General features: G+C 37.8%; 2 protein-coding genes across 2 annotated transcripts; both read right to left on the bottom strand.

Moving 5' to 3' along the window:
* Positions 1-3,100: 3,100 nt before the first annotated feature.
* Positions 3,101-4,516, bottom strand: LOC131859146 (uncharacterized). Its single transcript, XM_059212702.1, has 2 exons — positions 4,064-4,516; positions 3,101-3,982 (listed from the first exon to the last, which is right to left on the bottom strand). The coding sequence occupies exons 1-2, from the start codon at positions 4,514-4,516 to the stop codon at positions 3,101-3,103; spliced, it is 1,335 nt and encodes a 444-aa protein (XP_059068685.1).
* Positions 4,517-13,167: 8,651 nt separating this feature from the next.
* LOC131029299 (uncharacterized) lies at positions 13,168-14,330 on the bottom strand. The gene has a single exon (XM_057959736.2). It carries the CDS (start codon positions 14,225-14,227, stop codon positions 13,547-13,549), a length of 681 nt encoding a protein of 226 aa, XP_057815719.2. The 5' UTR covers positions 14,228-14,330; the 3' UTR covers positions 13,168-13,546.
* Between the last annotated feature and the right edge of the window lie 12,328 nt (positions 14,331-26,658).

Raw genomic sequence — 26,658 nt, 5'->3', positions numbered from 1 at the left:
ACACAACCTGCCCAATCGGCATCAGTATATGCTTGCAAAGTGAAATCTCCTTTCTTTGGATACCACAAGCCATAACTAAGTGTTCCCTGCAGATATTTAAAGATTTTTCTAACATTTACATATGATTGCTTTGGAGCAGCTTGAAATCTTGCTACCATGCACACTGCTTGCACAATATCTGGCCTTGAAGCTATTAGGTACATCAAACTACCAATCATGGATCTATACAAGGTCTGATCAACACTAGGTGACTCATCATCTTTGTTCAACTTGCATCGTGTCACCAGGGGTACTAACCGGTTTATTGTCTTCCATCTAAAATTTCTTCAACATGTCTTTAGCATACTTGGTTTGAGAAATGAATATGCCCTTATTCTGTTGTGATATTTGCAAACCAAGAAAATATGATAACTCCCCAAGCATTGACATCTCAAACTCTGATTGCATCTGATTGACAAACTCTTTGCATAAAATGCTCTTGTTGCCTCCAAAGATGGTATCATCTACATACACCACAACTATGATCATGTGATCTCCATCAACCTTGACATAAAGGTTGCTATCAGCATTTCCCTTTTTGAAACCTTGTTGAATCAAGTATTTATCCAACCTATAATACCATGCTCTAGGTGCATGCTTTAGACCATATAATGTTTTCTTCAATCTACATACAAAGTTCTCATCTTCATGTAGTTGAAAGTCTTCAGGTTGCTCTATGTAGACCTCTTCTTCAAGATTGCCATTCAAGAATGCAGACTTGACATCCATTTTATATATTTTGTATCCGTTATGGGTTGAGAATGCCAAAAACATTCTGATTGCTTCAAGTCTTGCAACTGGTGCAAAGGTTTCTTCAAAATATATGCCCTCTACCTGAGCATATCCCTTGCATACTAGCCTTGCCTTGTTCCTTATTACCTTACCTTCTTCATTCATCTTGTTCCTATAGACCCATTTAGTTCCAATGACATTTTTGTCTGCAAGTCTAGGAACCAATTCCCATGTCTTGTTCTTTTCAATTTGCTACAACTCTTCTTCCATTGCCTTTATCCACTTTTCACTCTTGTTGGCCTCATCATATGTCTTGGGTTCCATTTCAGTCATGAGACAGAAATTTACTTGCTCATTGTTTCTTGTTCTCCTTCTTGTTTGTACACCATCATTCCTGTTGCCAATAATCTGATCCTTGGGGTGATTCTTTTGCACATATCTATTTGGGGCTTTGTTGGGTGCTTCTTTTTCATGTTCACTTTCAGATTGATCTTCATCTTCAACATATGGTGCTTCAGTTGGAATAATTGTTTTTTGCCTTCCTTTATGCATATCTTCATCTACTTTCACATGTGCACTCTCAATTACCTTCTTTAGTCTTTTATTGAAACACTTGTAGGCCTTTCTATGAGTAGAGTACCCCAAGAAAATTCCTTCATCACTTCTTGAATCAAAACTTCCTAGTCCATCTTCATCTCTTTTGATGGAGCACTTGCTACCAAACACCTTGAAATACTTGATTGATGGTTTCCTATCATACCATAACTCATAATGTGGCATTATGTTGTTTACTCTTAATTGCACCCTATTTAGTGTATATATAGCACTGTGAACTACCTCTTTCCCATAAACATCAGGCAAATTAGCTTCATTCAGCATTGTCCTTGCCATCTCCTTGACTGTTTTGTTTTTCCTTTCCACAACACCATTCCGTTGTGGTGTCCTAGGGGCAGAGTATTGTCTTCTAATTCCATGTCTCTCACAATAATCTTCAAACTCATTGGATGTGAACTCACCTCCACGATTTGATCTCAGACATTTCAGCTTGTCTCCACTTTCCTTTTCTACCATCTTCCTAAAGATTTTGAATCTACCATAGGCTTGAGACTTGTCTTGCAAGAAGGTGACCTATGTCATCCTAGAGAAATCATCTATCAACAGCATAAAGTATCTTTCTCCATTTAAGGCTCTTGTTCTTGTAGGTCCACACAAATCAGTATGCACTAGCTCAAGAGGTCTTATAGTTGAGTATTATTTTGTCTTGAAACTCACCTTTGTTTTCTTACCTCTTTGACACTCATCACATAAGGTATTTGTTGGCTTAATAATTTGAGGTATGTATCTTACATACCCTTTCTTGCTTACCTTAACAAGGTTATCAAAGTTGATGTGTCCTAGTCTTCTATGCTATAGCCAACTCTCATCAACTTGTCCCATCATATATTGAGACTCAAAACATTCCTTAAGATTATATACATTTCCATCTATCATTTTACCTTATGCAACCAACCACTACTCTCTTTTCTAATTTCATAGCTTTTGGAATCAAATGTAAACTTATATCCTTTGTCACACATTTGACTCACACTTATCAGATTGTGTTTCAGACCTTCCACATAATAAACATCGTGAGCTTTCAGTTTACCATCAATGTTTAATGTACCTTTACCCTTGATTTTAATTGATGAGTTGTCTCCAAATCTTACTGAACCACCATTCCAGTCTTCTAATTTGATAAATTTATTCTTACCATTCATGTCATTGAAGCAACCACTGTTTACAACCCATAAGTTTCTCCTTTCAGCATGTAGGGCAGTTTGAACAATCAAACTTGACTCATCCTTGTCCTTTTCTTTTTCAACCCAAACTTGTTTTGATTCTTGCTTCTTCTCAATTGTTACATTCTGATATGATTTTGCATTAGATTCAGATGTTGACGTTGTCTTATTTTGCTTAGCAGTCCTAAGTTTACAATGTTTTGCGATGTGGCCCAAGTTGTGACAATGATAGCATTATACATTTACATTAAATGATGAGTTTGAAAATCTATTGTAGGACTGAGATACAGTTCTCCTACACTCATAACTTCTATGACCATACTCATTACAATGATAACAAACAACATTCATAGTCCTAAGAGCAACAAATTGATTTCTACTTTCAAAACTAAGAGGAGACCTATGCATAAGCCTACATTCTGCAATTCTATGACCATAAGTATTACATTTATAGCAGTAGCCATGGATTTGAGGTACATACCAATCATTATTGAAGTTATTTCTCATTGGTCTCCTTGGAGTAACATAACTCGGTCTTCTTGAGCTCTTCCTCATATCCTTGACTCTTGTGAAACCTCCATCATCCATCTTGGCTTTTCCTTTTGGATCCGCATGCTAGCATGTTGGTTCCTTGACTGATTCTTTTTAGCAGCAGCATATGTCTTCTTCTCATTTGGCTTGCTGACGATGAAGGTTTGCTTGACTTCACTTCCACTTGAAGAGGTGAAAAGTATTTCCTTGTTTGATGAATCTTTACTGTTAGAAGATTGACCAACCTCAAATCCAACACCCTCTGTGTCTTTGGAGTGCTTTTGCTTACTTATCATTTTATCTAATTCTTCAATGCTGCCATCATACGTAATCCTCATATTTAGTTCATTTTTGCACTTTTCAAGTTCTTTTCTGAGACTCACAATCTCTTCCTCTAACTGTTGATACTCTTTAACCTTTCTTTCTAAATTTGACTTCGTCACTTCATACATCCTCTTTTCTTCTTCCAGTTGAATCTTCAAATTAGAGATTGTTTTCTTTGATTCCTCAAGAGATTTGATTAATAGCTCTTGTTCTTCAGCAACAACATTCTTGTGCTTTTTATATTCTCTTCTTACTTTTCTAAGTTCCTCTAGTGCACTCACAAGTTCACCTTCAAGGTCTACTTCAGCTTCTATTTCCTCTTCCTCATCGTCAACAATATGTTCATCAAATAACTCTCCTTGTGCCATAAAGAAATTAACTTCACTGCACCAATCATCAGAGAAACTTTCTTCATCAGAGGCATCATCTTCAAAAGTGTAAAGACTGCTCTTGTTCCAAAAACTTCTTCTCCTTGGCTTATAAGAGTTTGTCATCTTTTCCTTGCCAAAGGACTTCATGGTTTTCTTTCCATTTTCATCCTTTTCTCCATGAGGGCATTTAGATGCAAAATTTCCAATCTTACCATAGTTGAAACATTTGAAAGGCAGCTTACCTTTGTACTTTCCTGAGCCTCTTTTGAGTTTCCTAACAAAATTTACTACAACAGCATTTGAGTCTTCTTCAACTTCTTCATGAGCAACTTCTTCCTTTCCTTTCTTGGTTATGTTGAAAGCAGCCTCTCTCTTTGAAGGTTCAACACTTCTTGTTCTCATCTCATAGGCAGACGGAGAACCAAACAACTCATCCATGGAGAAAGTCTTTAAGTCCTTTGCTTCCTCAATAGAAGGGACCTTTGTATCATAGTTTGGGGTTAATGATCTCATAACCTTTTTGACAATAACTCCATCTGAGACTTCTTCTCCAAGTCCTCTTATGGCACTCATAGTTTCATCCACTCTTTGCAGATAGTCAGCTATCTTCTCCTCATCTTTCATTTTCAGATTTTCAAATTGAGCTCTCAAATTTTGTAGCTTGGCTTCTTTCACCTTGGCATCTCCTTCATATATACTTTGCAGTTTATCCCATGTAGCTTTTGTTGATGTGCATTGCATGACTTTCACAAACTCTGTATCTGACAGACCACTCAAGATGGCATTCTTAGCTTTAGCATTATTCTCATATTCCTTTTTAGCATCAGGGTCGGTGGGAGGAGCTTAAGGGATAGCATAACCAATCTTTACTGACATCCAAACATCAAACACAAGGGAAGACAAATATGTCTCCATTCTTCTACTCCAAAAGGCATAGTTGGTTCCATCAAAGTTAGGTGGTTTAGAGGAGGATTCATTTCTAGCCATTGTGTTCACTAAGCAGGACCTACCCAAGCTGGAAAAAACTTTTCAACTAGGGAACCTAGGTTCTGATACCAATTGAAGGAACACAAATGGACACCGAGAGGGGGTGGTGAATCAGTGTATTTAAAAAACTTTAAGATATGTGTGCTAATACTGTGACTTTAAGCTAATTGAGAACACATGCACGCACACACAATAGCACATCACATAACACGAAATATACGAGGAAAACCCAATGTGGGAAAAACCTCGACGAGATTAGTTGTTTGAGTCTACTGCTCCAATGCAACCTCACAATGAATAACAGTTACAATGAGTTTTAGGGTACCAACCCCTGATATTCTGAGCACCAACCCCTAAATTTATGAGCTACAACTCAAAGGAGCACCTACCCTTGCTCTGAGCATCCACTCAGAGGTTACAAGTGTATGATCAAGTTTACAATACAGTCATGAAACCTTGTTACAAATATGTTTTGTAACACTTACATATTTTTACACATAGAGAAATAATTTGGTTGCCTACTAATGTGGTTCCTTTGTTTCTTTCTTCTACCTCTAATTATTTTCTTCTCTCTATCTCAAGTTTCATCTATCTCAGACTACTCTTTGTCCTCTATTTATGTAGATTACACTCTCTCAGTTGCCACTCAACACTCTTGACTACTTTCTTCGACTCTTACTCCTTACTTCAGCAAGCTACACATTTACACGCCCAACTTAGTAGAACTGTTCTTTATTTTTCATCTTTCTCTTAGTCTCAACTACTCAACTACCTCTGTCCATACCATTTACTGCTCTGCATCGTCAACTCTGCATCAAAGAATGTCTTTTTCTTCAATTCTGCAATTTAGAATTAGTTCATGTGTCTCTCTCTGAGATTTGGTCTTTAGTAGATTTGATCTTCTTCTTAGTTCGACCACCTGCATTGAATGACTCTTCTCTAGTTTCCAATTGTCCTCTATACTTCGTTTGCTATTTTTAGCAAACTAAATCTGTAAATCAGATTTTAGCTTGCCTCTGTCAAATTTCTCAAACCCATCAACCACCTGCAACAGATCAGCCATTAATGTGTTCTTCATATTCTTTCGACCTACCTTGAAGAAGTCGACAACCACCTCATTAAATCGACCTTCATCTTTGTTAGAACCGACCTCTGCATATTGGATCTTAGAGTTGTCCACTTGGTTGCCACATGTCATCATATTCTGCATCCAAATCATTTGGTTGAACGTCGGTCACATCCCACACAAGTCCCTGCAACTATCAACATGCATCCATGGCATTACTGTTCATACTGCTGCAAAAACAATGGCACAAAACAACTTTGACTCAGCTTTAAATCTCCACCATAGATCTGCCTCACAGTCGGCAAATCGAACAGTCATCAATTAGCCAATCAGATTTTGACCTCCACGTATGCAGAAGACCACACCCTAGGCGAATCAGAAAACTCTGTGTCGGTCCTGCGTTGCAACTCATCTCTGCAGCCCCACCTTCTAACTTGACCGCTCGGCATGGACACATGGAAGCATCTCGTAACACTGCGGTGATAAACATCCCTGCAACTTTTGATCACAAGAACACGAGGACTGTTGGATCAATTCACACGTTAAACCTATTGCCTTCACAACTTTACCAACAAACATCTTTTTGATGCAATTAAAACACCGTCGTCCTATTTTCCCACATACAGAATTGCATACCTTTAGTAGTTCGAGCTATAACCAAATTCTGTTGACTAAGGACTTAATAAAGATTTAGAATATTTTAGGTCGGACTATAGTCTGCGGGAGAAATATTAAAGCGCTAGGACTTAGGAAAAATAACACAAGCCCGACAAAAAGATTAATTGCCTAGGAAAATAAAAAGGGAAACATGGCCCTGCATGACGACTGATGACCCTCAGCTTAAGTAAAGAAAAAAGTAACGCAAAAACATAAAAGACTTAAGGGTTGATTGGTTTTAACAATAAAAGGATTTTGATACAAAGGCATAAACCCTAAACCCTAGATTTGAGGGCAGTGACAGACAATTTAATTTTGTAAACCCTAGGCTTTAGTAGGCTTAAGAGCAACAACAGAGGCACAAAAAATGGATGGTACATAGCAACGATTGGAGTTTCCAATATTTGGTCATGACACATCTTCCAATCTCTCAATCTGAACTGCAACATATTCACAACCCTAATCACTGAGCAAGATCACTCTACAACCTACAACCATGTAGTTCTTTGTATCATGTTCTCTACAACCTGTATTCTGCATCTAGTTGACATCAATGACAATAATGACAATAATGCTAACAATGGCTACCTTGATCATCCTATATCTTGGTGCGTCTGGGTTGGTGTACATTGGGGCATCATTTTTGTGGTATGGCGTGTTTGCGGTTTCTCTTGCATGATCCAACTAGTCTCGCATTAACACCATTGTGGGTGTTTGCAAACTTGTGTATATTGAGATAGCCTATTGTCTAAGAGTCTAGTCCACGCATCAGATATTCACAACATCCTAACTTTTATAACCATTGGTGTAGATAATCTATTGCAACATCAAACCTAGGATTGATCTTTACATAATGCATAACAACAATCCCATCCTCTTCATTCATAAGCCTTTCATTCAAGCAATCATATCCTCTTTCATTTCATCTCCCATGTTCACCTAAGGCTCCAGTTTGTTCACCTTCCTTATTCTTCCCCTTTTTCTCTTTAATCCTATAGTCCTATCCATTTTGAGAGCACACTCGTGTTATCAGAACACGCATGTCCTCTCAAGGGGGCATACCACAGCTTCCTCGTCATCCTAACTCAACTCACCAGTGACTGGGGCAACATGCTACTAGTCCTTATCTTTTTCTATCCACTATGTTTTATTCTTCTTTGATATAAAATCACTTCATGCTACTATATCAAAAAGGGGCAAAACATAGACACATAAAATTAATTAAATTAAAATTTAATTAATTATCCCTTTTATTGCATGATTAATTTAATTAATCATATTATACTATCATTATCCCTTTATTAATTAAATCATATTTAATTAATAACCCCTTTCTATTTCTCCTAATTCAATAAATCAAATTGTCTTAGGGGATATTTGAATACTATTCCTAATCCCAAATACTATTCCTAATCCCAATTAGCCAAATTAATTAAGCTAATTTTGTGATTCCTACAAATCGACCTTTTAACTTAGCCTCCTCCCTCACCACCCCTCCTCGCCCCCCATTAAGTTAATTAACCCAAAGTCTAATCCCTGTTAGTATTTATTCAATTTTAAAATATTACACACCAACCCAAGCCCTCTACCTTTTCAACATGTGACTCACAAGTCACCTCATAGCCACCTTATCTCTTGCAGATGTCATAGACATGTCCCTTTCATAAACTTCTCCATGTGTGCTCACACATATGTAAGCACACTTACCCTTACATCCCACTTCTCCTTGTGACACTTGTCACAAGGCTAAACCTTCAAATTTTGGACCACACTCCCCTTTAATCTCAACCGTTCACTTGATTTCCAATCTTGACCATCCATTTCAGATCTCTAAAGTCTATAAATTGGAGCTTTCATTCATCCCAAATCATCACTTCATTTTCATATATTTATGCTGGTCATTTATCATCCATAAACATTGCATGCATCATGTTGCCCTCTTGAGAGCATAATCATTATCATAGCACCCTCATCATGTCAAAATCCCTATCCACGCATCCTTATGTTGTTATGCAAATGTGAGCAATCCACATTTCACTCTCCATCCAATCTCACTCTTCGTTCCATCAACCTTGGAGCAGCAAGGTTTGTGAAGACGAGGAGGACAAGGAAGAATTAAGTTGCATGGGAACGCCATAAGGGAAGTGTATTTCATGTATTTGCCTATTTTTCGTATATGCTAATGTTCTTCTTTGATATCATTTTAAAATGGTTTGACTTATTTCATTACTAATCTTACTAACGATCTCCATTTTATGAGCGACAACCAATTCCTTCTTATTCTTCTACTTTCCCCCCAATACAAAGGGACTCTAAATTTTTAATACAATTACCACTCCAACAATTTCTAAAAAATGGATTAAAAAAACACCCTATAATGAATTAAAATGTTACTATTTTTGTATGTGACATCGAAGCACAAATAGACCTAAAATTATCTCATAGCGCTTACGCAAATAAATGAATCCTAATAGTGATTTACAAACCAAAATCACACTTAAACACTAAATTATTAAATCTAAAAATTTATATTTTAAAAAAAATTAAATTATTTTTGGATCTTTTAAGCATGTAAGGTTATGGGACTCTCTTAGCTCACTAGTTAGCCACAACTCATTAACTAGAGGGACGGTTGAGTGGTAAACATAGAGTGAAATCTATTGGTGATGTGTTTTGGCACCAAGAATGTCTATATGACTAACAAAGAAACATATTTGCTCAAATTTGCAATGACATTACTCAAATTTATAATCCCCAACAAGCAAGATATCAATGTGATTTATGAGACACTCTTTTGAAAATTTCTATAAGAGGATTGTTTTTCCATTTATCTTATCCATTGCTCATACCAATGTGCACGCCATACTCTACAAAAGATTTAAACATTTCTCTCCTCCATAGATACACACCATTCCAATTAAATCCATTTAGATTGTAAACACCATTCCAATTAAATCCATTTAGATTGTAAAAAAAATTATTATGACTCTACAAAAGAATTAAACAATTGTCTTTTTTGTGGAATACACACCATTCCAATTAAACCCATTTAGATTGTAAATTTTTTAACATTAACTTTGTAATTTGAAAAGCCCATTTTATCTCTCATCCAATTCAAGCTTTACTAAATAGTAAAGAAGTTGTTGAGAAAATATCTCAAAGCTAAGATGATAACTATGAAAGATCTATTAAGTCTAGCCAACTAAAAGCTAAATATCAACTACAATGCAGTCTGCAATCACTAAAGCACTCAGCCTGACCAGGAAGTTCTACAAGAAAAGATTATATGAAGACAAAAGGACGACGTGACTTTTCCTCCTATGCATTTGTTACTTATATTTGGGTGCCGGTTATCTGTTTTTTTCAACCAAGTCAAAAAAGCAAAACTTACATGAAAAGTTAGCAAGAAAATCAATGATTTGAGAACTATTTCATGAAATCTTGCTTGAGATCTCCACGTAGAAATTTACCCACACTAAATGCTCCACATTCTTTCTTGAATAATCAAGGAAAAATATGAAATTGCCTTTACCTGATAAAAGACAGACCAATCTGAAGGATGAGCTATATTTGACTGAATGGCCCATCTTATACTTTTTCCTCGTTCCCTTGACAAAATATAGAATTGGCCATAACAATTAATCAGCTGAAGTTCCATTAGGTGTTTTGGGTGCAGGTTCCTTCTTCTGAAGTATAACAGACGGTATATTAGGGCCCATGGTTTATGCCCAATTGATAAATCTGTCTGAAAATTAATCTTGGTAGTGCTTAGCATCAATCACGACAAAGTCCAAACTGCCATCTCTTTCATTTGGAACTGAAGCCAAGATAGATGAATAATGCATCTCAGTAAATAACCACTTGTATTTGCATTATTTGAACGTTGAGCATACATCAATTCACTTCTAGTCTCAAAAGCTCTATGACATCTGAAGCTTGTTTTCAACCGCAGATATCTAATCACTATTAGTGTCGCAGTATCAAGATTCATGTCTTTCAATATGTTACTAAATTGCAGCTGGTCCAGGTATATATGGTTCATCAATTTAATAACTTTAAATATTTATCAATTATTCAAGGCATTGAGTGTGGGTATGGCAGCCTAACAAAAAACAGGCTGCATCTCGTTACTATTGTTTTTACAACTGATTAAAAAGGACAACTTTTATGTTATTATTTATGTGGAAAAGACTTTGCTTGAGTATTGTTATAGATTGAACAGGCTGGCTGCTCAAGTCAACCGATGAATAATTAGTAGAACCCTTTTTCGATGCCATTTTCGCATTCAGATATCAATACTAGGTTTGTATGAGTACTCCTAGGCATTCCCTTTTATATGAAGAAGGAACCCAGAGAAGCAGAAATTCCATGGAAAAGGCCTTAGTTGAATATTGTCAGAAATTGAATAGGTTTAACGCATCCAATGAACAATTGCACAAATCATGGAGATGATCATTCCCCAGATAGATGTGATTAGTATTAGAAGATTCTCTTAAAACTTAAATCATAAATTAGATCTTAGAAAATGCCCATCTGAATTGAATTCCAGTTATGATTATGAATCACGGTTAAGTTCAACCCTTTGAGAATTTAGTAACTAAATAATTATTCCATTGAGACCTGATACAGACCTGATGCAGCATGGGTTGATTCTCTTGCAAATGTAAATGTACACCAGAACACTAAACTGATTTGCTTAGTGAGGCACTTACTATTTAATGCCATTTAAATTTGTGTTGGACATTTTAGGGTTCTGGGTATCAGTCGTTGATTAATGTGAAGGAAACTCATCCACTCTCTCAAACTCATATATTATGAGGGAACGAACGTTATTGTGTATAGTTTGCGAAGGACGGAGTCACTGCCCAACTTTGGTTATTTTTATAAGTGAAGTGGTCAGAAAAAAGAGTCGATTTATGGTATTTTTGAAAGAGAGCCATAGCCAACAGGGTTTTCACTTCTTTTTAATTTGTAATTGGGCGTCATTTGGGTTCCCCTCTCTAATTTTCAGAAAAGCAATGAATAAATGAATTATTTTCTTGTAAAGGTCAGTTTTAAGGGCAGAGGTCTCCGTATATGGGATACAGAGCATCAGATCTGGAGGTCTGTGGCAGATGCAACTCGTTGAATATTGAAGGAGAGGAATAGAGGACTTGTATAATTGCCATATAAGCGGATGCTGCATCAAGATCTAAAACACATAGATATAAACCGTGTATGATCTGGTGGTATGCAAACGGACTGACTGTTAGATCATGCTTTAGGAGAAACTTAGAACTACCAGGTAGCTTTTATGTTGTGGCTTTTAGCCTAGAAGCAAGCATTGTTTGCTATAATCACAAATTCCACTTTCGAGTTCATACAATCTCCGCGGACCATATACCTGCAAGGTGTATGCATTTTTTGGGTGAACAAACTTTCACAAAGAATTACACAAATGTAGTTCAACAATTTAGATTCATTGACATTGAATTTTTAAAGGATGTTACGTGGTATCATATCTCATCTGAATTGAAACAAAAAATTTGATTTATATGCGATCCTCAGATCTTCTTAATAGTAACCGGGTAAGCAGTTTAAGAAAAAGACACCTTATTCCCCCTCCTTTTCCCATCATCCAGTCACCCTCCCGCATTTATTGAATTTACCATACATTTTATTGGATTTCACTTAAATCCAAACAATTTCAATAGAGGTTCAGAGAATCAGATCAAAACCTCTGTTCTCAACCAAAGTATAGCTTCACCTCATCCATCTTAATCGCAGTTAAAGCAACCCAAAATAATAGAATGCAAGACTTGACTAAATTTATAAGATAGTGGTAGGATGACATGGCTGGGGTCAACGGGAACGCTTCAACATTCACATAGCTGGGGTTATGATTTGTTTTTGGAGCTGGTGAGCCTACAATGCTGAAGTTAAAAGCTACGCTGCATGTAGGCTCTCTCACAATAGGCAGGTTTTAGGTTTATGAATTTTTATATTGGAGTCAATTAGGTTCAGTGTTCAGATGTTAAAGCATGTTAATGTTCGATAAGTGTTGCATATTTTTCATGTTTAATAGTCTGGATGGGATACATGTTAATGTTGGATAAGTGTTGCATATTTTTCATGTTTAGTAGTCTGGATGAGATAATCTTACATGCTGATAGGAAGATTTTTAGATTTGAAAAATAATTTTTTTTAGAAAAGTAAGTAGATATTTTAAATATTTTCAGTTTTAACTTTGTTTTAAAGCACTCCAATTTATGTTTTGCATTATTTAATGCAATATAAAACTGCTAAAAATTTTCACACATACTTTAAGGTGATGGATGAGAGATTCATAATTGTATGGAAAACAATTTGAGATTTTGCTATAATGAAAAAATTTACTGTGTTTGGGTTTTATCCAAAAGAATTTTTCAAGTGAAAATAATCTATTGTCTTTGCGTTTAATTATTTTCGTTTAATTATTTTGTTTACTATTTAAATTGTATATGTACTACTTCTATACAAGTTTATCATAGTCAAAATTCAAAAGTCAATTATAAATTCATTACATGTAAACTTTCGATAAGAGATGATGAACTTGCTGTCCAAGAACAGTGGTCTTGGTGAGCTAGGGATTAGACCTAATTCTAAGAGAAATCAGCCCAGCCCTATGATCAGCAAAAATCCAATAGTTTTAATTCTCTGTAAATGGCAAGAAGCCTAATTTTGTATTTTCCCTGCTTGCATGCAATGCCCACTTGGCCAATGTTGAATGTATTATATCCCAGATATCAAGGAAGACAACTCAAAAGGCAGTGATCCTTAACCTGTAATGCCCAATGCTCAATGTTGAATGCATTATATCTCATCAAGAAATGGACAACCCAAAAAGAAAGGATTCTTAACTCATACAAAGTATGATATATTATAATCTTTCTTGTGACTTGCACATCAGTTAAAAATAAAATAATTCACAAAAACCTCAGCTCCAGATTGCGAGATTTACATTGAATCCCAAAATTACAGAATAGCTAGAAAAAAAAGAGAAAAATAGTTGAAAAGATTACAGTAAGTAATGCTGAATTGAGCTAGAATATGTTTGCGTTAGCTGCAGCTTCCTCTACTGATTTGTTGCCCTTCTTCCCAGCCTTGGAGAGGCAATACTTTGCAATCTCCCTGAACTTGGGAACGCTACGAAGATCAACCTTTGTGCCATCGGTCAATGTGATGACGATATCTCCCCATTCTCCAAATAAACGAGGCACCACCTGCACATCCTCAATAACGCTGTAAGAGAAGTCCCTTCTATCAGAGCCACTGAGGCCTGATATGACTGTGACCCTAACATTGGTAAACCTGTACCTCAAGAACAGTGCCCTAAACACAGCTGCCACCGTGAGGGGCATCCATAACAGAGAAAACCCAAATATCAGATTTGCCACTAGGTCACCATAGTGGGCTCCCCCATCAAAGAAGATCTGCTCTTCTTCTATTTCTTCTGTGTTATTTGTCCGTGGTATTCTTGTTCTTCTGCTTGGAGTGGGTGTTGAAGATGATGATGATGCTACTTTGGGCGTACAGGAGGAGAGTCTTTTTGAATTGTGATTTTTGAATTTCAATGGTTGAAATGACTGCCTGGGCGATGGTAAAATAGAGGAAGAGGGAGTGATATGCAAATATGGGACTTTAGGTAATTTAGGGTTAGTAACGAGAATGCAGCGAGGAGACATGGATGAGGAAGCCATGTTCAAGTAAGATGTCGTCTTCATCTGCTTCCTTCCTTGAGATTCATCTTCGCCTCACCCCAATAGAAGATTTATGTGGCAACGATTCTTATCCACTTATCCTCTGCTTATAATACACAAATGCTCAATAATTTAGTCAAATTAGATCTTGGAGTGATAATAAATGTAGTGTTTTGGCATCATAAACTAGATGACTATAACTACAAGTACTTATATAGAATTGCGGGGTTATAAGGACTGATACATTAACAAGGTCTAGAGTGATTGGAAGGGTTTCATTTATTATCATCTTTTTTTTTTTCTTTTCATCAAAATTTCAGAAAGAGAAATAGTCAATAGAATCAAGAAAATTTCTAAAAACAAATCATTTGAAAGAATTTGTTTTCTTTTGATTTCCTCAACATTCTTTTTTACTATCTATTTTTTTAATTTTTTATATTATTATCTTTTAAATTAGTTAAAAGTTAAATAGAATTTATTCATCATAAGAGAATATCCAAAAATATTACATTGAAGATATTTATTACATTTTTTAAAATAAAATTAAAAATTATTGAAATGATGAATGTGAAATTTTCAAAAGTAAAATTATAAATTATATACAAAAATAAAACCAAGATTGCTCCTTCATTTTTTACATTATGTACAAAGCAAAGCTTTTTCTAAGAGCTATTGTCTGATGCAGTCATGGGCTCTTCATGCCCTTCAAAATCAGAAAAAGGTACTGATGCTCTGCAAAAAGGATGGTTAGGATAACAAACACCAACAAACAGGAAGAAACAAGTGTTTGTGTTAGAAAATCAAAGATCAAACACTATCCTAAGCAAGCATATCAAGAAAGACACTGAAAGAAAAATAGAGCATTTAACAAAGAAAATAAATGCAACAAGGCATCTCCAAATGCCTTCCACCATGCTGGTAGCTTCTCCTCCCTTGTTCCTCTCCTCTCCAAGTTCCCAAATGAATGTAGCTCTCAGTAGCTTTTTGCACTATTCTGGATGTCTTATGGAGGTTCAAGATTGTAAATGCTTTAAACTATGCAAATGCAAGTGTAAAACAAACTAAATATGAGATATTATGTAATTAACTAAGATTAATTTTAGCCCAAAATGATAATGTGAAATGATTATGTTAAATGCTCTCTAAAATACACTATAAGTTAGATGTATACAAGTTTTCAGGATCTGGATTATGAAGAAATGAGCTCTATTTATGGGTAAAATAGAGCAATGGAGGGTTGAGATTGAACAATCTCAACAAGCGTCAAGATTGAAGGGCTTAAGATCCATGTGAGGGCTTTCAATCCAATCCCAAGATGACAAATGTCAACAAGAGATGGGTTGAGAGGAGAGGGAATAAGCATTAAATGCTTGACATGACTTGAGGGTTGACTTGGGAGGTAAGGTTAATGTTGAGTTGAATGAATAAATTCATTATCCAATGGATAAACTCATGTGCAAGAGTTATTGAGGATAACCATGGTCAAAGCAATAAATGCTTGAAGAGAACCATGGGTTAAATGAAGGTTGAGTTAGAGGTAAAGGCTCTAACCATGGGGGCAAGTTGAGTTAACCATAAATGGCTATGTAAGAGCCATTAATGGTCATGTAAGAGTCATTAGTGGTTTGGAAGACTTTAGAAGTTAGCTTGTTGAACACATAAAGCATTAAATACTTTTCAAAGAGTTTGAAGGCTTTGAGAAGTGACTCCAAGTTGTTTAGGAATGTGACAATATTTAGGGGATGTATTAGGCTAATTAGGAATGATTAGAAAGTGGTTAGAAGGGTCCAGAAGGGGATTTAGGATTGCAAGTGGGTTTGGTGGGTGAGGGAAAATAGGATTTAAATTAAAATAAAATTAATTTATTTCAATTGTGGTTGCAACTTGCATTTGTAGGAGAATGCAAGTGGGGGGATTTTTAATGATTTAAATAAATGTTTTAATTATTTATTTAAAAGAGGAAAGGGGATTAAATTAAATAGATAGGATTTATTCATTTAATTGATTTAGAGGTGTGATTTAATGAATTAATTTAAATAAATTGGATAATTTATTTAGTTAATAGAAGAAGAGGTTGATGATGAATTAATTAAATATTAATTTAATTAACTGGTTATTGATGGTTAGATAATAAAATAAATAGTAAATATTCATTTAATTAAGTGGACAGATTTATGTGACTACATTTGCCCCTATTTGAGACGGTGTGGTTTATCGTGTCGTTTCAAAGAAAGAAAAATAAGCATGAAGAAATATGCCCCATAAATGTTAATTTAATGGGTGGTATGCCTCCTTGAGAGATGGGCCGAATTTTTTTGAAAAATCGGGCGATCTCTCAAAAAAGGATGAAAAGTGGAAGGGAGATAGAATAGAAGAAATTTAGAAATAATGGCGAAAGAATGGGGGAAGACGGGGTGAATACGGAGAAAGGGGAAGCCAATGAGTACCCTTAGGTCATGCAAGAGATATGGTGCAAAGGTAGTGTGTGCTTTTGATTGATACTATACAATTGATCAAAATTGGTTGGACAATCTGGTGCAATTGGTTTAATTGCCCCGGTCGAGTCAAAGCATGACAGTTGATGTCAATTGTTTGCTTGGACAAGATAAAGTCTGAGTAATTGAATCAAAGTGACATGTTGGTGACTTAGACAATTGATATAATTGCCCGATGAAGTCAAGGTATATGAAGCAAAATACTCGTTGAGACTTAGACAATTGATGTAATTGTTCGTTGTGATTGTGTTGGATTGATTGAGCAATTGATAGTGTTTGTGTTGTGATGGATGGTTGTGGTGAATCATAGCAACCCCGTTGAGACTAGGTCATTGTGATAAATGTTTGTTGTAGTCTAGGATTGCCATGATCGATTACCTATTGAGACCCGAAGATACTTGATTAGAGTATCTGTTGATAGTCTATATGTGTGTGAGTCGATGTGCATGTGTAGACAGAGTAACTGGCTTGATTGGGTTGAATGACTTAGGATGGGAAATGCAACCCCTCCTGTTAGAGATGGACAGTGATGAACGTGGCTTGATTGGGTTGATGGGAAATGATGAAGGGATTTATGATGATGACCTAGATAGGGAGGGTGAGGGGGGGATTCAGTGTTAGATAGAAGATATGGAGGACCTAGGACCGAGTCCTATGGAAGAAGATGAGTAAAATAGAGTATGCATTGTTATGACTATGTATGCATGATATGCAGTTATATGGATGTATGGATGGGTGGAATGCAACGAAATGCAATATATACAGATGAGATGAAATGACTTTCCATAGTGCTTTATTTTTCATCATTGAGCATGGTAGTATCAATCTTGGACGAGGCAGTAGGAACCAAGTTTGGAGCATTGTACCTATAAGCAAGCAGCATAGATAAAGAATATGGACCCTCCATTTTGGTTCATGTGTAGACGGTCGAGGTATACACTGTAGTTAGTAAGCCATAGTGATCCATGACTAGATTTTTGCATATGATCACGTAGCCTAGTGAACTTCCCACATAGACACCATTAGTACATGCCCCAGAACTTCATTGGAACAATTCGCAGACAATAAACAAACAATACTTAGGAACCATCCCGGCTATTCTAATCACTTGTGGATATCCTATAGTAGCGTAGGAACCTGATATAAATGAATAAATAACTTAACAAACCGACCAAGTACTTGATAGCTTAAACAGAATTTTCTTGTCAAAGAAAATGTTATCATGTCTTTGTGTTGGTAAGGAATGATGCATCCTTGTTAAGACAGTTGTGCGTGTTGATTGTTTGGTTGATTTGATAAGTGATCATTGTTTGAGTAGCTCAAAAATGTATGTTTAATGTTTGTTTGTGATGTGTATGTACAAAGGATTTTATGCATTTACCATGTTTTTGACCGATTTTTGTTTGTTTTATCATGTTTTTTGGATTTTTGTGAGTGTTTTTGAATGTTTTTGGTATTTTGTGAGTGTTTTTTAATGTTTTTGGATTTTGTGAGTGTTTTTGAATATTTTTTAATTTTCTGAGACAGTTTTGAATGAAGAACTCAATGAATCACAAGTAATGTAGAATCCACTTATATCAATAGGTTAAGAGTATTACCCCTAGTTTAGATAGTACTATGAAAAGCAGAATGCAAGATGCATGAAGTGCTAACCCTGATTGCAGATCAATAATAAGTCATGGTTTGAATGATGGATGAATGGATGCAATGAATGTGATTGTAACAAGTCTAAAAGACAATGGAGTCATAGCCTTTACGAGTGGCGCTTGTTTGCCAGGTTTTCACCATCGCACTTACCCAAAGTGCCACCAGAGTGGTTGTTCACAATTTGGATGCATGATTTTTCTCTTTACTATTTTGATTTTTTGATTTTTTTTTTCAAGACATTTATCCGAATGTTTTTGGTGTTTTTTGGTATGCATTGGAGCCTGATGCTCTGTACAGCTTATGCATGAAACTGTTTGAGGTGCATGTTGTTGATCAGATCTGCTAGCGATTCTCCTTCTAAAGTAGCCAACTGATATGCCCCGGACCCAAATACAACAATGATAACATATGGACCCAGCCAATTTGATTCAAACTTTCCCCGATGTTCTTTGTTTGGTTGGTTACAAGGATTCTCTCTAAGAACAAGATCACTTATCTCAAATGCACGAGGTCTAACCTGGTGATAATAGCTTCTGCTCATGCACTGCTTATAGGCCTTGAGATGGTTGTATGCAACTTGTCGTCTTTCATCAAATAGTTCCAAGTCTTGAAGATGGGAGACTCAGTGTGCTTCATCATCGATCAAATTATGCAAGGAAACTCGTAGAGATGGTATCTTGACCTCAATAGGAAGGATGGTTTCTGCGCCATAGACCAGTGAGTAGGGAGTTGCGCTTGTAGGGGTTCGAATGCTAGTTCGATAAGCCCATAGGGTTGGATTTAATTGAACGTGCCAATCATGGTCGGCATCATTGACTGTCTTCTTGAGGATTCTCAATATGTTCTTGTTTGATGCTTCGGCCTAACCATTTCCCTGTGGGTAATAGGGAGTGGAAAAGCAGTGTTGGATGTGAAATTTCTCACAAAGCTCACGGACGTCCTGATTTTTTAAAGGAAGCCCGTTATCTGTGATGATGGACATGGGTACACCATACCGATAGATGATGTAATTAAGGATGAATGAGGCGATTTTCTTGTCGATGACTTGGGTAAGTGGAACATCTTTGATCCACTTTGTGAAGTATTCGGTGGCGGTAATAATGAATTTGTGGTCGTTGGATGAAGATGGATGAATTTTACCCACAAGGTCAAGTCCCCATTGACAAAAGGGCCATGGTTTTGTGATTGGTTGCAATTCCTGTGTTGGTGCATGTATCAAGTCTCCATGAACTTGGCATTTCTTGTATTTTCTGACAAAATAGTAGGAGTCTTTTTCCATGGACGGCCAATAGTATCCAGCGCGCATGATATTCTTTGTTAAGGAAGGATCGCTTGAGTTAGTCCCACAAATTCCTTCATGTACCTCTTCCAAGGCCTTTGTTGTCTCATCTTGATCCAGACATCGAAGGAGAGTACCATCAAGACTGCATCGGTATAGGGTTTCAGCAATGATGGTGTATCAAGCGGTTTGGCGAATGAAGGTTTTACGTTGGTTATTCAATTGGTTAGGAGGAAGTGTGTGATCATGGAGATAGATGTATAAATCACCGTACCATGGGGATTTGGAACTAACAAGGTGACATATCATCTTGGATTCCGGGATATCATAAGCGGGAATCCAAAGTTGTTCTACCAAAACTCGTAGCGTGTGGAATTATGTGGAAGATCTAGGAGAGATGCATTGGTAGCCATGGCATCAGCAGCTCAATTCCGATCTCTTCAAAGTGGTTTTCCATGCCCTCAATCCATTCCATGATAGTGTCTATGTCCATCCTTCCACTGAAATGGGGCAATCATTCAAAAGCTTTGGTGTTCAAAGCCTTAATAGCTTTTACAAATGGCTTTTCATTAAACAAGGGATCTGGTTCAGGTATAATGTCATCTATGTCAATGGTTTTCTTGCCTTTATCTTTGGTGTCTTCACCCCAAGATCCATGTGTCCTATGATCCACCACTTCCTGCAGCTTGTCCCTTATCTCACTCATAGCTTCTTCAAGGAGTCTATTCTTCTCCTTCTGCTCTTCTACCTCCCTAGCCAGCTCTGCATTGGTGACCATTGTGCTCTCCCCTACTGATTCACTAGAGTATAGAGACATACACAGTCCACCAAACCTTTTACTTGCTCTGATACCAATCTGATGGGATGGGGTTTGGGATCGACTAGCCTAGTCTATGCTCTAAGATCCTTTCCTTGGATCACCAGGTGTTCTAACCACACCCTAGGGTCTCTAGGACTTCCTCTGCTTGTGGAATCCCTTGACCTTGCCCAATCCACCCACCAATAATTTGAATACTCACTCCTAAGGTCTCACCTGCTCATGAGACTCAAAGAACCCTTACTTAGGCTAATAAGGGTTTGGCTTGTTCAACACCTTCCTAGGTCTTAGCAAGGATAGGTCAGGTCTAATACATGGTTTATCCACCCATTCATGTGCCCCCAAGAGGTTTCAAGCTTCCTACCCCTTATCGATTTCACAATTTTGTCTTTTTGCCTACAAAATAGGGCTACATGGATTGTGACCAATTAGGCCTCCTACCCGGTCCTTTAGGGCGCCCTCTTGCAAATGATGCATTTGCTTGTGAAAATTCCTAAAAGACCTACTATTCATTTGGCAAGGACTCAAGGATTTTCCAGGTTTTAGGCCTCCAATTGTCCGTACACTGCCCTAGGTGGATTTTAAGGTTTTTAAGGGTTTTTAAGTGGGTTTTTAAGCCTGCCAGGGTCACAGTGTAGGTTTAGTGCTCTTTCCACCTTGTTTGGATTGGTGGAAGCTCCTCCTTCACACCAATGGTTCTCAACTCACCCCTCTATAGCTTCTCCAAAGGGTGCCTCCTCATCTGACCTTCCTTGCTCTCCAAGACCTTTGCAACTTAACCCTTCCTAGCCGGGCACTGTCCAGTCTCGCCTAGGAGTGGGTCTTTAAATGGCCTCCTTGCATTTTCAAGGGCCTTGATTTCTTTAAATTATATTACAAGGTCTATACTCTCATTCCCCATGGTTTCATGGTGATTCCACAATGGGGAATGGAGTTATGAACCCATTGACACAAACCAGTCCAAAACTGGACAGAGAGAGCAATTTACAAAATATTTACAAACACACCTCACTTACAAATAAAACCTAATCTAAATGCTCAAGATGAAATTAAATACACCATACAAGACACTCCACATGGTTTTGCACGAAAATCAATCCATTAACAATCTTCGTTTACTCCATTTGTGCCGACTGGCAACAAAATTGCAGTCACAGTCAGGTCACTTTGCTTGGGCCGTACAACATCTGACATCCAACCAATTGACTTAGGGTTTGAAATTACTTATACTACCCTCTCCCTAGTTTGTGTGCCCATATTAGGGTTATCCACGCCAAACTAAGGATTTTGGCCACTAGGTGGAAAAGTTGTCATTCAACTTTTGCAACTTTTGAGCAACTTTCTCAATGTTGCTTTTCTTGACTCCTAGACCCACATTGGGCTAACCTAAGGACACCATCATGCTATGAAGGACCCCTAAACACCTCAAAGGCACACATACCCTCTATTTTCAAGAAAATCCCAATCTTGACTTATGACCCTAAGACCTCAACTAGGACCCTAACTAGGACCAATGAGCACATGGCTCTTTATTTTATATACAATGGCTTCATCAAGAAGCAAGAACACAAACAAAAACAAATGGTGGGAGCCCTTTTAAGGGTGCGCCTGCACCATCATTGCTCTTTGATAGGTCACCCCTGCATTCTTTAGATCAAAAGGCATTACATTCCAATAGTATGTTCCCCATGGACATGTGAAGGTTGTCTTATGTTGATCCTCTGGTGCAATCTTTATCTGGTTGTACCTTGAAAAGCCATCCATAAGAGAAAGCATGGCATGTCCTGCTGTTAGGTCTACAATCATGTCAATGTTTGGTAGGGGGAAGTCATCTTTAAGACATGCCTTGTTTAGATCTCTGAAGTCAGTATAGATACGGATGCTACCATTTGGTTTGCCGACAGGTACGATGTTGGATATCCAATCTGCATAATCAATTGGTCTAATAAAACCAACATCCAGGAGTTTCTTAAGTTTTGCTTTGACTAGTACCGCAATCTAGGGGTACATCTTGCGAAGCTTCTGTTTTACTGGTTTAGCTCCTTCTGCCACAATGAGGTGATGCATAACTAAGTCAGGATCGAGACCAGGCATGTCTGCATATGACCATGCGAAGTTGCTCTGATGCTTCTTGAAAAATTCTACAAACTTAGATTGTTCCTCTAGAGTTAAAAGAGATGCCATATGTATGTGGTGAGGAGTCTCAGGGGTCCCCACGTTGAATTCTTTTGTTTCCTCAATAAGGATTGTTGATCATTCCTGATTTGTACTGGAAGGGAGGATGTCAAACCTTTCATCCATAGGCGCCTCAAAGAGGTTTTCACCATTTGATATGCTCTTTCTTTTTACTTTTTTGAGATCAAACAGTGCCACAGTGTGGTTTTCACTAGAAGAGCCATGTTTTATTATAAAATTTTTGCAACTGAAAGGTTTGGCATCCGCCCTGAAGTATGCTACGCTATTAAGTTCAATGGTGAATCCAGCTTTGTGATCCTCGCTTGGTATGTTATCCCGTAGTTCCAAAAAGTCAATGATCGCCTCATCATTTTGGAATTGGTCAAGGTATGGGGGATTAGGTTGGTTCCATTTGATGAGTTCAGGATGGATAATGGGCATTACCTCATCGATTAGGTTAAGTTCATGGGATGTGTTAGTGAGGGTTAAGACATAGTGAAGGTCGTTGATGGTAATCTCCATATCAAAATCAGGCGTAGGATGTGATGTAGGGTCTGTGGAAGGTGTTTCCAGTTCAGGAACCCAAGAGGTTTTAATCTGTGCTTCTCCGTAAATAGGGATTTCTTTGTGAGGTGGAGGTGGTGATGCGTCTTCCTCATCTGAAGCATTGAGATGTACCGAATCAAATTCCCACTCATGTGAGTCGGTCTCTGAGTCGCTTTCTAGCATCTTATTACTATACCAAACCGAGATATCCTTTGAGTTCAACATTGTAGGTGTGATCGACTGATGTACCTTTGGAGATGGAATGATTGGTGTTGCAGGGAGGATTATTGGGATCAGTGAATCCGATATTGGGAGTATCGGTGTTGTTGAATTTGCTGCTTCTGATGGAATTATCAGTGTTATCGATACTGTCGGGGGTTCTGATACTGCTAATGGTGTTGTTGATGCAGTTGCTGCTGTTGATGGAGTTGTTGGTTTGATTGGTGGGATGATTGGTACTGTGGATGGTGTTGCTGGGATTCTCAACCTCATTGGGGTAGTTGGTGCGGTTCTTAGTATTGTTGATATAATCAAGGGTGGCCTCTTTAGAGTATTGGGCTGATATAGAGGTTTGTTGGGTTTCCCTTTGAATTTGAGCTTAGGAAGAGTCTCCTTTTGAAAGCCTAATCCAGTGTTATCTTTAGGCTTTAATTCAAGCTACAACGGTTCATGACGTCCTTGCTTGTGAGGTCCCAAAGCACTTTGACCATCATAGCCCATTCTTTGCATAATGGTAAGGCCTCTGCCATATTGATCTATGGGAAGCTTAGCTTGTGGGATTTGCATGGTGATAGGGTCTTTATAGATCCATTATGCTAAGTCCTCATATCTGGTCTCCTCTTCCTGACTCTTTCTAAGGATAAAAGGCGCCAAAGTGCATGCTAACTTGACCAGTGGTGTTTGAAGTAACCTTTGAGGCTTACCATGAGTTCTAGGGGAAGTGGGTAGTTGCCCAACACAAAAGAGTTGGCTTAGATTGTACTCCCTAGGACCTTCCTCTGCCATTTTTATATTTAGCTTCTCTTGCTTTGGTATAGTGGTGTTTGAATTGGAAAGAGAGGCTAGGCTTACATATGATGTGGATGGGATAGCTTCTCTGTTGTTGGGAATGGTAATCTCTGGCTGATGGTTGATATTGTTACAATATGCAAATGGATTTGCATCGCCCAGGATTGTAATTTCTACACCGTTATGAGGGAACTTGATACACTGGTGATAGGTGGATGGAACAGCTTGCATGGCATGTATCCAAGGTCTTCCTAACAACAAATTATATGGTAGAGGAAGGTCTAGAACTTGACATATGATATGCTTCACCACTGGGCCCACTCGGATTGGTAACACAATTGCTCCTTTTGAAGAACACTCTACATCATCATAGGATTTTATGGTTATCTTTTTGCGAGGGTCCACTGATTCAACTACATATCCCAGTGTTGTGACCAATTATAATGTACATATATTTAGGCTTGCTCTATTGTCAATCAAGACTCGCTTGATCCTGTGTTGGTTGATAAATCCTTCAATATGGAGTGAGGCGTTATGAGGTTGTTGGAAGGATGTATTGTCGCTTTCAGAGAAAGTGAGACATGGTGATGACCTCAGATTACCCACCATAGCTTGAAATTGATCTATATTTAGATTGGCAGGGACCAACGCCTCTTGGAGAGCTTGATCCAAGATTGTTTTATGAGATGGGGATAGGCACAAAAGCTCTCAGATTTATATAAGTGCGGGCATCTTATCTAATTATTCCACAAGGTTATACTGCTTTGGGATGGAGGTTGTGCCTTGTGGAGCTGCTTTAATGGTGATCTTGCTGCGACGCGTAACAACATTGGAGGTAGGGCTTGGATCTTTGATGGTGATGGTTACAATTTGTTCATTGGCGTCATATAGGTGATTCACAGTGTAATTATAGGCGGCTCGCATATAATCATTGGTATATGTGTTTCATCTTGAAGTGGAAGGACCCCTTTGATCTTGTGATGGAAGCGGATTCTTAAACATGAGATGATCATTATTTGAGGTTTTTGGGTCACGTCCTTCGATTTCAATCTCTTTTCGGTCAATAAGATCCTGAACAAGATCTTTCAATCTATGACAATTACTTGTTTTATGCCCTTTCCCTTGATGGAATTCGCAATGTTCGTTATCTCTCCACCATGGAGGTTTGACCTGAGGTTCGTAATTAGATGTCTTTGGTAAGGTCACCAGATTTGAAGAGACCAATTGACATAACATTGTTTCAATAGGTTCCCCTAAGGGAGTGTATGTACGTTTTGGTTTATAATTTTGTTGTCATTGTCTCGGTTCCTCTTATGGTGCATTGCATCCTTGATTTTGCAGAGGAGCAACCGTGTTGTTCTTAGGAGGGGGATTTTGCCCCGCAAATCGGACCACAGGTTGTGCACTCTTTATAGTCCTTGCATCTACAACCCCGTCATTGACGATGTTTTTGTTTTTATTCCAGAAGTTGGGTTTATCACTGTTAAAGTGCAGGTGAGGCCATCTTTTGGTTCATTGTATATCTTGATAAGCCCCTTTTTGATGAGGGCACATTCACATTTTAACCTTTGGGTGATCATGTCAGCAAAGGATTATGTGCCCTTCATGTCTAGGTGGAATTCCATTTCATCATTCAAGTTGGAAATAAATAATTCCACTAGCTCTCGTTCAGGTAGATGAAGAGAACGTCTACTAAATAGTTGTCTCCACCATTGCAGGAAAGCTGAAAATAGCTCCCCTAGTTTTTGCTTAGTGTTACACAGATCTGCCATGGTGACATTGTGTTCTATGTTGTGTGAATAATGTGCGAGGAACTTTTGGACCAGTTCTTCGAATGTCCTAATGCCGCTTGTTAGTCGGGAAAACCATTGTGTGGTTGTCCCTCCCAAACTCTAAGGAAAGAGGCACATTAGATATGTGTCTTCATATGCCACTTCTAGGCAAGCTGAATGAAATTCCCTGACATGATCTCGAGGGTCTCCTTTTCCCCGATACAGTTTGAACTTAGGTGTTTCAAACCCTCATGGAAAAGGTGGCATATGTATATTCCTATCAAAGGGATAGGGACAAATATCATTAAGTAAAAACTGGGTAGTTTTCACACCACTGTGGAGTTGTTGGGCTAGATTCTCGACTTGTTGCCTCAACATGTCAATGTCATTAGGAGGAGGAGGAGGTGGGGGATTTCCTTGATTAAGGTCATATCTAAAGTTATCTCAACCTCTTCCACCTTCATTATGACTATGGTGTTCTGATGCTTGCCGTAATTGTGCAGTATCAAAATCAGAGGGTAGTTTGGCTCCCTCTTGAGCAAGTCTCAAAAAGTGAGCATCAACGTTGTTTTTGAGGATTTCATCGAAAATTCGATTGAAGAGGGGGTTGTGTTGTGCCCTTTCTATTGCTTCAGGAGTGGGACTACTAGGATTTTCATCATTTGTGTTTCCTCCAAGGGCTCCTTGGAATTCATTGAGATTTTCCTCCTCTTCCT

The sequence above is a fragment of the Cryptomeria japonica genome, chromosome 10, assembly GCF_030272615.1.
Source record: "Cryptomeria japonica chromosome 10, Sugi_1.0, whole genome shotgun sequence".
NCBI lineage: Eukaryota > Viridiplantae > Streptophyta > Pinopsida > Cupressales > Cupressaceae > Cryptomeria > Cryptomeria japonica.
Note: the sequence above shows the minus strand (reverse complement) of the source record. Positions and strands in the feature narration are given on the sequence as shown.

Bases quoted from the DNA above. Each gene is read 5' to 3' on its own strand.
- LOC131029299 (XM_057959736.2), bottom strand. From the start codon at position 14,227: ATGAAGACGACATCTTACTTGAACATGGCTTCCTCATCCATGTCTCCT.
- LOC131859146 (XM_059212702.1), bottom strand. From the start codon at position 4,516: ATGCAATGCACATCAACAAAAGCTACATGGGATAAACTGCAAAGTATA. The intron at 3,983-4,063 runs GTAAATTTTGTT...AACTATGGTAAG, and splicing joins AAGACTCAAATGCTGTTGTA to ATTGGAAATTTTGCATCTAA.